This window comes from Leptosomus discolor, chromosome 2, assembly GCF_034619465.1.
Source record: "Leptosomus discolor isolate bLepDis1 chromosome 2, bLepDis1.hap2, whole genome shotgun sequence".
In the NCBI taxonomy this organism is placed as follows: Eukaryota; Metazoa; Chordata; class Aves; order Leptosomiformes; family Leptosomidae; genus Leptosomus; species Leptosomus discolor.
Window position 1 is genome coordinate 121,291,280 of NC_141392.1, and position 14,448 is coordinate 121,305,727.

Below are 14,448 nucleotides of genomic sequence, written 5' to 3' on the forward strand. Positions count from 1 at the left end.
ACGGCTGGGGAGTTTCAGGTCCATGCAAGTGAACCTCTGTGACTTCACTATGTGTCTGTGGTACAGCTTAGATTTGCTTGCATTCTCGTGGAATTTTCTGATCTTTCCAGTAGCTTCTAGAAGTCTGGCGTATTTGTTCAAGGCTAGGCTGTACTAGTTGTACACAGCAGAGCTAGTGATTTCAGAAATGGGATACTGTGTGATTCCGGGATTCTGATTCTCGTAGTTCCATTTAGTAACTTCTTCAGCTCTCAGTGATACCTTGTACTCTTTTCTCTTTCAAGTGATATATTTACAAAGAAAAGCATTCCTACCTACACTGAAGGTGTACGTTAAATTAGGAACCTTATCAGATGCAATGAGATAGTAGAGTATTTAACAAGCTAGTTGCTTCCCTTTGTAGTTCATAACGTAGAAAGTTTTTTGTTGAAGGTGGTTCCTGACGTTGGCTTGCAGCATACAGACATTTCAGTTGATTGCTAAATTATAAACAGTATTGAAAGTCTACAGAGGAGGAAGCTCTAGTTACACTGTATATGCAAAGCACAGTAAGTTCTCTATTCTTTGCAATATCTGAAGTACACCGAGGTGGTAGTTTACCAGACCAAAGTCTCCATTTTTGCTTTTGGTCGCAGCCCAAGTCCTCTGAATTAATTTACGTTGAAAACCAGTGGCTTAGCTGGAGTTTGATGGGTTACGTGGTACACTCTGCTGCAAGGTGTCTCACTTACTAGTTCAGTAGAGGTTGTATTTTAATTTCTCTCTAGTTTACAGGCTTCTAAAGCTTGTGGTTTCTTTTGGATTTGCAGGTGTGCTGTTACTGAGAAAACACCTGGAGAAAAGATAATTTATAAGACTAGGAATAGAGAAATTACTCATAAAAATAAACTACAGTGGAATCCCTGCGTAGTCTGTTTCTGCAGTCGCTTATATTCATTTGTACTATTGTGCTGCCTTTGTGGATTTTTTTTTTTTTAATAAGGTCTGTTGGGAATGTAATTGGCTGCAGAGGATCACATCTGAGGGTTAACGGTGAGCTTCACTGTCAAGCTGTTCAGAATCTGCTGGAGCTGACTGTCTGTGCAAGACCCCTGGTGCAGTGCCTGATCTCTGCTTAACGTACAGTCGATCACCAGAGTACGTGCATTTAGCATAGCGGTTTTGGAGGGTGCATAGTACTCTTGCCTAACGCAGATAGATGGCAGATCCCTTCGGAATTGTCTTTACCTGTGTGTGGAAACACTTCTACTGGTTACCAGAATGATTACCAGGCAGTTTGTGCTATAGCTAGGATGCTCTAACCTTTTAGCTTGTGCCAAAAAGGGTCAGTGCTACTTATTTTTCTCCAGCTGCCCCCTGCCATTACCTCTCACCTCGTACCAGTGCTCTTGTAACTCTGTGGTAATCCAGATCAGTTCATTGAATTGGCAGAAAATTAATTATTTTTAGATTAAGCAGCAGACCCCTTTCCATAGTAACCAGATGTTAGATCAGCTTAACTGTAACACGTCACGTCTTTACTTGCAGAATTTGGGAATGTTTGAGATGCACAGTGAAGGTAACCCATAACCTGTAGTGAGGAAAGCAATAAATAAAAGTTTTTGTGTTGCCAAGGATAACTTACGTCTACAGTAAGAAAAAATGTGTCAGGGAAGATAAGCGAATTTAGCCAGAAATCTTTCACTTTCTTTCTAGCACTGGTGAGTATTCATTGTGTGTGTTTGAGGAAGTCCCATCAGTTCAGATCACCTTATTTTAGCCTCGTAACTAAAGCAAAGCTGCAATTGCCTTAGGCCCCCTTTGGGTTCGGTAGAGACGAGGCACCTCCTGAGAGCAGCCTGGCCCATTTAAGAGTTGAATTTCCCTCTTGAGTTTCCTGTTTTTCTCTTTTTATTACAGAGGCACCTAGAGCTCCTCAGATCAGTGATACAAAACTAGGTTTTATGTCTCCCTTGGTTCCTTTATCACTGGAAAAGGAGTAACGTTTGCCTTATGGAGCTCTGTAGTTTTCTGTGCAAAGCACTTGTAGACCTGCGGCTGAAAATCACTATCTAAAACTGCTAAATCTTTAGGTGTACTTCTGCTCCCTGAAAAGTGGTTGTCTTTTTCATTTACAGCTCGTTGAGCTGGAGCTTTGTATCTTTGCGTGTTAGAAGTATGGGAAAAAAAAAATAAATCATTGTTCACTATCCTTTAGGTAAATTAACTTATTGACATCCTTGGTTTTCCCCACAAATTACATTTGCAGTTAACAGCTACTCCTCCGGAAACCTTCATTGCCGTGAGCAGGAAGGAGGAAAGCAGGTCTGATTTTATTCAAATGTGACTAGTCAGCTCTTAAAGCGATGACGTTTCCCAGACTGCCAATTGAACAGCTTCAGGAAATAAATATACTTTTGCTGTTAAACAGTTACTTTCAGAGGAAAATGCTACTAGTTGATTTTATACCAGTTCTCTTACTATTGACTTACTTTGGGACCTTTGTAAGGAGTCAGGTGAATGCCAGTGAGAGGGTTTTTCTATTCATTTTTCTGTAATCTTCTCTATGAGTCTCAAATTTGTCTTCAAATTGCACTGTTGTGCTAGCCTTTCTTCTGAGGTCATGATTTTGGGGGAGCAGATAACTCATTTTTGTATAGAAAAAAGTCCTTTTTTGCATGTCCTCAGTCCAGGATGTACCCCAGCATTGGAAATGAGCAATGAAAAAGTTCTTTAAAAATAAGCTTAGGCTACATAGCTTTTTGTTTGTCCAGTTGCTCATAGTATGCTGGGAGGCTTTTTCCCTCCATGTCTAATGTCGTTGATTGCCTCTGCAGTGGTTGGTGAAATCAGGTTTCTCATTTGGAATTGTAGTTCATAATGGGAACTTACATGCTTAGAAATAAAGTTCAGCATTGACAAAGCTCTTCATGGCAAAAGGCCTTTGAACACCATCACTGTTGAAAATTGTGTTTGGAGAGGGAGAAGAGTATAAATTGATACAGTCTTTTCCTGGAAGCCACCTCATCTGCAGCCCTGTCTCTCTTTAAAGCCTGTCCTAATGTGAAGTAGTGTCAGAACCTGTGAAGGTTGGGCCAGTGTGAGTTGCTGCTCACAAAGTAACTTCCTTCCTTTATGCTTCTCTAATAGTAGCTGCTGGAATGAAGTACTGGTGACTGCTGCAGGCTCATCATGGGGCTGCTGCTGTGTATTGAGAGGGAACCAGGCTGTTTGCTAACTTGTTTATTGTGTAAGCTTGCACAAGATTGCCTCTTCTCTGGAAGAGACTGTTCCAAGAACTCTGGGTTTGCAGTGACTGTTTTTAAAGGTAATGACACTGTGCTTGCTGCCATATTACCTCGTCAGACACAGCAGTAATCCATGTTTCCTTACAGTTAATCAAAGCTGTTAGCCTGAGGTAGTTGTTGCTGTCTGTGATCTTACTATTTTTTTTTTTTTTTTTCCAGGAAGAGGTAGGAAGCTTTCAGGAAACCTTAGTAAAAAAAAAATTATTTGGTTTTCTTCCTAACCTGTGCTTTTCTAGATGTGTTTCTACTGTGATTATGATAGATGGGTATCATTGGTAATACTGTTAGTCGTAGGAGCAATTCCCAAATGGAAATATTCAACATGGGCTTTAATGTCATCATTGTAGATCAGCAGTGACTGCTAACTTACCCAGTAGCTTTCTGGATTATTCTAGATCTAGATAGTTAGATGCTATGAACTTCTGTGGGAAAACTTGTTCTTGATGTACCCAGTACTGTCTTACTCAACAGTCCTGCCAACTCATGGTATGACAGTTAAAGGCAAGTTCTCATAACTTGAGAAATACAGTTCATGTGGTGATTGCTCTTGAGTTGCTAGTTTTGACTAGTGAATAGAGAGAATAGCCTTTGCAGTCATAATGGGGTACATGATCTGCCTAACAAAGTGCAATATAGGAGTTTATGTTGAGGCTTCCCTGTTAAATTGGGAAAAGGTAGCTGTATGTTCCCATGCGAGCTTTGAACATTTAGTCTAGTTTTAGTTGTGAAGTTGCAGTTGCATACCAGCAGTGCCTTAATTTGGAGGTCACCTATGACTGAATCTTCCCATGAAAAGCTCGTGTGATCCCAGTCAGTCAGAATTAAATCCTACTTTGTTATCTCTTGAAAGTTACACATTCTGTCCCTTTTTGACTGCTCTGATACTGGCCAGCACCTTTTCATAATTACCCTCCTACCCCCTCGTAGGTTAAGTAAGCACCACCTTCAGTGTCGCAGCAGAGTGCCGAAACGGTGTCAAGCCATGGAGTGGTGTCAGGTGATCAGCTGAGCTAATGGTAATGTTGATGTCAGTTTGATGGATTGAGCCCATATTGTTCTACGCTGGAAATGCAATTTTTTTGTTTGATAGTAACCCCAAGCCTCAGCTTCCAGCAGGGCTGGCTGTTATCTTTTGCTAACTCAGAGGTAAGAGGCAGACTCTACAGAGAGTTTTGCCTGGTCAAACTGTAGACAGATGAATCAGTGTTGCAAGCCAAAAAATGGAGAATTCTGTCCAAGAGCATGGAAGTGGAAAAATATTTTTAAGTAGAGCAATTAATGAATTTTTGTGCAAAAGCGTGCTATTGTAGGGTGCGCCGTCAGGCTTGTAGAGGCAGATCCCATAAACGTGTGCAGAGGGTGACCTAGTGTTGCAGTCATCAGTGTCCCTGTTGGCTGACCGAGCCGATAGGAGGCCAGTTCCCAAACCCTGCTATTGAAATGGTTAATCCAGCTCCTGCCGGCAGGATTGAGGATGGGAGGGCCGCTTGTGGGTGAGGTGCGGAAGGAGGCTACAGTCACGTTTGGAGCAGTCCTATGTAGGTTCCAAGAGTGACCTGTGCAGCCGGCGTCGCTGAAGCTGGCAGAGGCTTTCCCTGCACAAGCTAAGCAGCTTTGTTGAGGATATGTTGATTCTCCAGGGTCCCAGAACAGGTTGGTTCACTTTTAACCATGGCTCTGGTAAGAATGTGCCGGAGTTTTTCCTTACATGTTTTTTACCCATCAGGCAAGATTAAGCAGCTCAGTGAGAGGACAAGAGAGCTTAATGCTGTTTAGGGATTGCCGGGAGCTCCCCATTTAATGGAAGGAAAACAAAACAGTCAGTACAGGGAAAAACAGCCGTTGGAACGGAGAAGGGGTGTCCTCAGTAGACTTAGTGAGATCAGGAATTGTGAAGATGCAGTTTTGAAGGCACTTGAGCCCTTTCTTCCTCAGTGACAGCTTTTCTTAAATCTTTCCCAGTGGATGTTTGTTCTCATAAGCAGTCTTCCCCTGTTCTTTGTTGTCCTTAGTTAAACCTTGCCACTAACCTCCTATCTAAAATTTCCTTGCCAAATTTAAATCCCTCTTCCTTTCTCAGTGGACGTAAGAACAGACTGATTTTTCACAGGGATCTTTGGGGTATTTAAAACATGTTGTTGTATCTTTATTTTCTCTATTTTTGTTAGATGGAGAAAGAACAAACACACCCCCCCTTCCCCCCTCGTTTTTTCAGTCAGTCTGCCTTTTCTGGGTCATGTTTTATAAACCACTGATTATGTCTGTTGCTCGGTTTTGGTTTCTCTTCTTTGGATCTCTGGTGTAGTATTGAAAACTGGGCACAACTCTGCTAGGCGTGAGGGAAGGCTTTTACATAAGAGATTTGGGATGGGATGAGGCTCTCGCACTTCTTGACCTAACATCCTACATCATTTTACCCTGTGTCTGTACGTGCTGTTCTGGTTTTGCTGTAGCTGGTACAAAAGTCAGCGGAACCAAAGCTGGCCAAGGAGCAGTACAAAATAAATAACGAAGTGGAGAAATCTTTCAAATGTCTTTACGTTTTCTGCTAGGTTCAGGGGGGAAATGGTTGTCAGACTTTACTGAAATCTATTTCTTAGCTTTAAGCAAATAATGTAGACTACTGTTTAAACACACCTCTTCATAACTGCTTGGAATTTTCAGCTTGGTATCTGAGCCTTAAAATTTTATGAAGCTTGAACTAAAATTATATGCAGTTTTTGGCATTAATGCAGCAGTCAGCAATTTTTAATAAATAGTATTTGTTACAAAAGCAGAGACCTGCTTTTGACCTTTTCGTAGTAGGTCCTAAAATCTTGTAGTTGGGAGGGAGGAGGAAAGGTGGTGAGTGTTCACATTTCTCTCTATAAGCAGAGAAGGAAGAAAGGGCTGTTATTTCTGGGTTTAGATACTTGGGAGGTTCTTTTTTTTTTTTTTCTCTTTTATTTTTCTTTTTATGGCAGCGAGGCGTATGATAATCCAAGATAGACAAGGAGCTGAGTAGAAAAGCAAGGACTGAATAGCAGTGTACAGCCCAAGGAGCTCTAGTAGTTAAAAGTAGAAACCTATAACCAGAACAGCTCTGAAATATTGTCCAATTCTCATTGTCTGAAAATTTCAAGAGTGCTTAAATAATCAGGGTCTCGTACTACAATAAGCATTAGATTTGAACTGGCTTTGGGTTTTCTTGGAGGAAGAAAAATGCTTTATTATACGTCATACATTAAAAGAGTACACAGTTAGGGTGGGGTTGGTCCACCTGACCTTTGGTAACGGTGTCTGAGCAAGCAGTCTGTGCCCGTCTTAGGGACACGCTTAGTCTCGTTCCGAGGCCCTGGCTCAGATGAGCCGTGCCCTAGAGTTGCCAGTTTCTCTCCTGGTTATGGAAAGACCTCAGGTGACGAGCTCGGGTGTTGATGTCTGAAGCCAAGCAAACTGAATCCCAACTGAAGCACGTGAAGGTGCGAGACCAACCCAGTGCTGCTGCTGCTACTGGTGGTACTTCCAGCATGCAGATAATGCAGGACTTTGGAGTGCAATGCCCCGATCCCATCTCATTCCTGCATGGGGGAGATAGCGCTTAGAACTGTATTTCATGTCCTCAGGTACTCAGTGTTTAACACTTTATCAGAAAATTGACAGATCTTCACTTGGCACGGCAGAATAGTGGCACTTTTCTAACTGGTCTTTTTTAACCTGTTCTAGAAAAGGGACATTCTGATTGAAGTTTCATGTCGCACCAGGCGTACTCTGTGTTGTCTGCTGTGCTGTGGAACTTGGGACAATTGATCTTTGTTACATTAAACCTCTGTTACAAACAAAATTCTGTTTGCTTCTACATCCATCTATTCCATGATCTCTAAATGCCAGTGGCTCTCAACACACGGTTTTCATCCAAGAAACAGTAATTGGAAAATAGTTCATTTACCACACAGCTGTATTTGTTGTTGCAGTAATAGCATATTATTTACCAGTGAAGACATTTAAAGCTTTCATACTTTTCCATCAGAGAGTATCCTCACAAATCCCTAATCTATTTATTTAATTTTCTCTAGATTTATGTAAATATTGAAAAAGAGGCGCCTTTCTGTATGCTTAAAGCACCTTGGGCATAGCTTAAGTCTGCATTGCAAACAGAATCTGGAAAGCATAGCAGTCTGCATCTCTCTCCCCAGGAGCAAACTCGACTGGTCAGAAAGTCAAATTTCTCTTTCACTCACCTATTAACAGTTCACTCCCTTGACCATTCGCTTTGTTTATCTCTGCACCACCTCCTAAAACTGATTTAAATGAGTGAATAAATTCTTAAGGAGTAGGGCATTTTACAGAAACACGCAGCTGTATAATAGAGTGTCCTTTAATAAAGCTGGGTGTGTGAAAGGTTGGTGAAATGTGCCTTGCAGTAGTTGGTGAGTAAGACTGTGAAGGCTGCACGAGCCCTGGTGGGGTTGTCTGGCTGACTGTAGTTACCTCTGTGAGGCACAGATCAGAAAGTAGTTCCTACCCAATGGAGTTTAGTTTCATTGGTGAAAGATGGTATCTTGGGTAACTGGAGGGTTCAAAGCAGTGAAAAGCTTCTGCTTTTTGGTTGATCAGTGGTAATTCTTTTGTATGCAAGAAAATTCACGAGCAAGGCTTTGATACTTAAAGAAATGAGGCAAGGACAGGCGATTTAGCCACTGGGGTTCAGAGTCAGGCTTTTCTATTTTAACACTTGGGAAACTTAAGACATTTTTCTTCATCTCCTGCACTAATCTATGTTTAACTGTGGCAAAAATCAAAATCTGAGAAGCTCGAGTCCTTTTTTGGTTGAGTTTGGCATCTTTTACTCAATGCTTTCTGCAAAAAAGGGTGGGTTTTGGTTTTGGGGGATTTTAAAGGAAGTAGCATTAAAGTAAAACAGCTAGGAACCTTATGTCCGTATAAGTAGAGATGGGAAATGCTACACCTCTCCACAGTTTGGCTCGGTGGTACAGTCCTGTGTTACTTGTTGGTTTGTGATTCAGTGTTAAAGATTTCTGTGATCAGGCTTTAAAAATGCTGATGGCTGTTTCATGCTTTTACTGCTCATTTCATTTTGCCCTGCTGAATACATGTATAAAAATACACAAAGGCTCCTGTTACCTTTGCTATTTATAAATGTTATATAAAACACTTCTCACATGTTCATGTGAATATGCTGCTTTATTGGCGTTGTGTCCCGGTTGGCAGCATTTTGTAATTTGTATCACTTGTCTGTTTATGGATTGTGTCTGGATTACGGTTTTAGAGAACTGACCTGGGCAACTTTGGGGAAACTTAAGACTTCTGAATCCAGGGCACACCAGGTAGCGCTTACTGGAATGATCCAGGAAGGAGAGCTTCATGTCTACCCTGCCAGTTGCTTTGTGGTTTTGACACCACATTTTAGTCTCACCGCTTTGTCGTGTCTGTTGTGTACACTATTGGATTGTAAATTGTCCAGGTTTGCTCCTGGCTTTTGTCACTGACCTTAGGCAGCTGATTCGTTGTGCTGTCTCAGTATTTGTCTGTTATCTAAGATAATGCTACCTTCTCGCTGTGAGATCCGTAAGGGAAAAGCCCCGTAGAAAAGCAGTGTTGCTAGGGAGGCTGCTGGGGAGCTCCAGGTTTTTGGTGTGGCACAGGAGGGAATAATGATGCAGCATGATAGCAGTGTGGTAAAGCTGAATGGGAGATCTTACAGGTAGGTGAGGTTCCTTACTTTTAAGACAAAAGCAATTTCACTTATTTGCAGTCTCGTACTCACCTGCTTACAAACACGAAGACACATAATCATGGAATGGTTTGGGTCGGAAGGGACCTTTAAAGATCATCTGGTCCAACCCCCTGCCATGGACATCTTTCAGTAGATCACGTTGCCCAAAGCCCGCTTCAGCCTGACTTTGAACACTTAATCAAGTAATCTGTCCAGCGTTCAGCTACCGAGGCTTTTGAATCCAAGTGATAGTTTTGAGATGCTTTAAGACAACGCCAGGAATGAAGGGTCACCACCTGCTGAGTTCTCATTGTGGCACCTGGGTTCTTCTTGGGGTGGTGACCGTGGGGTCTTTCGGTTTTGGGGATTTTTTTTTTATTTTGGATTTGCCTTTCATACCTTTTAGAAGCAGCCAGTAGTTGGTGTCTCCATCCTGTCCCACCTTCGTGAGTTGTCAGGATCTAGTCTTAGCCCTTTGTCTCCTGATGTGGCTCTCCCGAGACAGCGCATGCAGATAGGGGGTAGGATTTAGTTACCATTCGAATAGTCCTCCTGCTGTGCCTTGCAGTGCTTCCATGCTCCAACATTGCCGCTCATTTGCCACCTAGACCAGTCTGAATGTTTTCATTCTGGTTCTGTGCAACAGAGAAACAGGTTCAGAGCTGCCTTAACGTTCCTGATTGCCTTTTTACTTTACAGAATGTGATTTAACTGAATCCTGTAGGGGTGGGCAGGAGGACTGAAAGATGTGGCTGGCTTTGCGGACTAGGAATATGATTTTGTAAAGGAGGAACATATTTTGATTTAGTTTTCGTTTACGAAGGCAAAGAACATTTGTGTAAGCGGGATGCGGCGTAGCAAGGTGTCATGTGACTTGGCTGCTTACTTAGCAGCTGCAGTGATTCCTGTCTATAAAGCTGTACTCGCATGGTGTGTCATCGCCCCTGGTTTGACTAGTGGACGTCACCCTTGGAACAATGTGTTTACATTGTGAAGGTTTTAATCCAGAAATCTAGGTTGTTTTGAAATGTGCAGTATGATTTGTTAATGGAAATCAAAGAACTCAATCAACAAAATACAGTTCCACAGATAAATTTTTACTACTTTTTTTTTTTTCCCTGCTTGACTTGAGTTCTAGATAAAGAAAACATTTTTTGGTTTCCTTCTGACAGATAAACAGAGGTCACATGACAACTGAAGCAAAGAGGGCTGCCAAGATGGAGAAGAAGCTGAAAATCTTGCTTGGTGGTTATCAGTCTCGAGCAATGGGCCTCATCAAACAATTGAATGATTTGTGGGACCAGATTGAACAGGCACATCTGGAGCTACGTACTTTTGAGGAGCTGAAGAAACATGAAGATGCTGCAATCCCTCGGAGACTGGAGGTGAGATTCCTAAATGTAGTACCTTGGGTCAAATACAGGCACTTTGTGGAAAAGATGTTTTTACAGTGCAGGGGCTCTCGAGGTTCATGGCTGAGTTTGTATCAAGTATTTAATGGTCTTTTTAAATTACACTTTTGGCTTTAACCAGACTCCTCTGCCGTTCACTTCAGTATCAAAGATTCTGTGATAGATATATATATATATTAGAAGCTGGGACTAATCTCCTAGTGTGTTTTTCGACTTTGTTTATGTTTTGTTTCCTTGTGTGGCTTGTTTTATTAATCTTCTGCAATGCGCATCGGCTTAAGTTCCATATCTATCTTAATTTGGCTTGTTTTGTTTTTAATTACTGTTGGTGTAGGTCTGAAACTTGTATAAAACCTCCTACTTCCTTAAAAGTCAGTGGACCAAATGCCAGTACATACTACAGGAGATTCTCCTTTCTTTTCTCATATTGATTGTATTACTCCCTGAAACTAACGTTGTTGTCAGATGGCTGGATTTTTAGAAATCCCTGTGAAAGAGGGTAATTGTACTGATTTAAACATGGCTCTCGGTTTCAGAAGCCGAGCAGTTGTTTTGTAACTACAGTTTTGAGCCATCCTCAGTGTTCAGGCCATTTGCCTGCAGTCCCGTTGACTGGCTAACGACGTGTGCATTGCTCCTCTGTAACACCGCCTGCCTTACCAGCCTCTGACTGGTTGCCATGGCTTTGAGGAGGAAGATGCCTCCTTCTCTTAAGCAGCTTTGACTTCAGCACAGAACTAGCAGAAACAAGTACACTGAGATACCTGAAAATGATGTCTCAGAGCCACTGTTCTTAGCTTAAGGATCTCCAGGATATTCTTCTCTGCTTTACTCAGCTAACAAGGCAGCCCTCAACTGAGACTCAGTCCTAGGCTTGAGCCAGTGCCAGGCTTGCTTTCCAAGAAATAAGTACTCACCTGAGCACAATTTTTCTTTTAGTTTTCTAGAAGAGGGGGATTCCATTGAGGCTCAAATCTTCTCAACCGTGTGCCATTAAAAAAGATAAAACATATCTGTTCTTAAAACTTATTTTATGAAGACTGTTAGAAATGCTGATAGATTGTTTACAGACTCAAAGTGATTAATTGATTTAGTGAAAGTTAACAGTGAAAACGTATTAAATAGCTTGAAAGCTACTAATGGCACCTGGTAAATGGTGCTTTACTAGTTAATCCTCAGCATACATTTACTATCTCTGATACAAGAGCGAAGGGAGATCAAACAAAGTAGCAGCCGGCAGTTTTAGGTCAAGCAATGGTTCTGCTTCATGCACCGTGTAGTTAGTGGAAGGTGGCCTGTGTTAGGCCTTGTTGCAGGGTCAGTTAGGAAGGTTACCCAAAAAAGGTTTTGAGCAAACCTTCATGGAAGTTAAGAGTCCATGGATAACTGGTAAATACAGTGCGCTGCTTGTGGCAAGCTTCCAACTTGGACTATCTCCTTTTGAAGCATTTGATATTAACTGCTGTCAAAGCCAGGGTAAGATACCTGGCATTTGAAGTAAGGTAACTGATTCTTGATACTCTACACCAGCTGCTCTGGTTTACATTTATATTTAAAAGAAGTAACTTCAGCAATGTCCTGTCTCAGTTCTGACCCCTTCCTCTGAAGGAACTAGAATACAGCCTTTGGAAAAGGTCTTCATGGCTGTGACTGTTGGAAAAACTGACTGGTTGCTTGATTATGTTTTCCTTACAGTGTCTGAAGGAAGATGTGCAGCGACAGCAGGAGAGAGAAAAGGAGCTCCAGCAGAGATTTGCTGACTTCATGTTGGATAAAGAGACTTTTCAAGCAAAGTATTAAAGCACAAAATTCCATTCGTCAGTGATGTAACATTTTTAGAGTGTACAGATACTTCTCCAGCAGCTTTGGCCACCAGTTGCAGAAGTCCAGTGTAGCCTGCTGTTTGCATCTTGTCGAGTTTTGTTCCTTTAATGAACTGTTCCAAATGCTCTAGGTATGAATGGCTTTGGCCAGTATTAAAAATTGGATTGAAATGTCCAAAATTTTATTAAAAGAAGAAAAACCAAATCACTCTGGTGTGATTTTAGGCTTGTCTTCATTTGCTAGGTTATCACATTATTACTAGTGTTTTATCAGTCTTAAGACCTGTAAGATATGTGGCTGCAGAATAATGTCTTTTGAATAAACCTGGAATTAAGAAAGAAAACACCTGTCTTTTAACTAAAATTGAATCCTCCTCTATCCCAGGCCTCTCTTGTGTGTCTGGTAAATTGTCTTTCTTCCCTTCCACTGCTGCTGTTTTTATTTTCCAAGACTGTAACTTGTAATAGAAAGGACCTGTGCGGGATAATTCTGGTCCATATAGTAGCACATTTCTGATTCTTCTCTGTGCCTGTGACTGAACACTCCCCTTTTTGTCAAGACCTTCAAATGGTCGTACTGGCAGTAAGTGTAACTTCACCGGCCTGATGCTGGGTCGGTTTAAGTTTTATAAAAGCACCCAGCATAGCCTAACTGTTCCCAGAGATTTCAGCAGAAAAAATACCCTTCAATTTTCTAAGTATTAATGCTTTTAAAATCATCTGTGCACAGTGTGTGTGCTCCCTCCGTCTGGCTGATGAACGTTTTTCTGCTGACTTCTATACGGTGGGCTGAAGGACTTGGGTAAGGTCACAGTTCTGCCTTGGCCCAGACTGCGTGGAAGATGGTTGTCACAAGCCCTGGAGCTCAGTCACTTGTTCTGTTCCGTTTGTACAATTGTCCCTTGCTCTGTTCTGGCTCTGATCAACCGGTGTCTTCACCTCCAGGTCGTGGTTTGTGAGTTGCTGTTGGCCAGGGACCCCGGGAAGGCTCAGGAGCAGTGGGGATGTGGCCGGCCCTCGGAGCTTGGTGGCACATGCCTGCCGTGAGCAGCGTTTAGCTTACAGCTGCGGACACAGGCACGGCACCTCAGAAGGGCGCCGGTGCTCGCCATCGTTTCGGGGTTCGTGGAGAGCACCCTCAGCCCACAGCGCTCCTGTTGCTCTGTGAGAGCTGGTTCCTCAGTGTGCTGCTCTGCCAGGGCGGCCGTGGTGTGGCGGGGAAGAAAGCTCCCTATTTACTCCTCCTCTCGCCACATCTGAACAGGCTTTCGTTTTCTCGCTGCTTTGACTGTTCTGAAGGGTGAGGATGGGGTTATTGAAGGGGGTGAATGCGTTACTTCCCGTTCATTGAGCTACTTTCCTAAATCTCATCCAAAATCTCTGAGAACCATTTAGTCAGACCACGCTTGAGGTAGATGTTACTGCTTAAAGTTTTGTCAGCTGTTCCCGATGTTCTTAACACGTGCATTTGCCAGAGTCAGGCATCTCCTTGTGGGGAAGGGGATTGCTTTTGTGTGTTTGTTTTTGTGGAGGTGTTCATCACTTTTCCGGGGATCCATCTTATTTCCAGCTCTTCCACTTTGGGTCTTTTGAGCCAGTGTTTGTGGAAATGTATAGGGAAAAAGGCAGAACTGTGTTGTTAACAGCACAAACTCAGCAATTAAATACATCCAGTTGCACGCATCACTGTGCATATTTGAGTTTAAATGGGGACTTTGCTGTTGGCAATTTTACCGTGTCCAGAATGTCACTTTGTTTAGGCCTTGGGAATATTGCCGGGGGACGCAGTTAGGGTTGTGGCTGTGCAGCTGTTTAAGGGCCATCCACGGTGATCAATGGCAATCAGATTTTTTTAAAGGCAACCTGTCTGATTCGTACTGATCACTGGTGGGAGTAGGTACACAGCCAGCCTTGAAATATCTTTCCCTTTACTCACCAGGACATCATTCTTCTGAAGTATTAATGCAATTATAGACTATATACTTCTAGAAATGTGTTAAATATTTAACTAAACCAGAGCACATCTGGAAAGAAGTATTAAGCATCAATCTTTTAGCATATGGGGTACTTTAGCTTGGATGGTTATACCCAAAAGGAGAAATCACATTTATGTGTATCATGACAGTTCTTGTGGTTGTGTGGTAGCTAGAGATATTAACAGAAAACGCTCGTAGGTTTAACGATACCACAACTACAATTATTTCCTTTCA

The 14,448-nt window shown here is 42.2% G+C and overlaps 1 protein-coding gene across 1 annotated transcript in view; it reads left to right on the forward strand.

Moving 5' to 3' along the window:
• CDC5L (cell division cycle 5 like) overlaps positions 1–12,446 on the forward strand; it is a 35,618-nt gene extending 23,172 nt beyond the window's left edge. The window contains exons 15-16 of the mRNA XM_086461650.1: positions 10,176–10,388; positions 12,111–12,446. Of these exons, the coding sequence (XP_086317776.1) occupies positions 10,176–10,388; positions 12,111–12,215 (318 nt within the window). The 3' untranslated portion in view covers positions 12,216–12,446. The remainder of the gene's footprint in view (positions 1–10,175; positions 10,389–12,110) is intronic.
• The last annotated feature ends 2,002 nt before the right edge of the window (positions 12,447–14,448 follow it).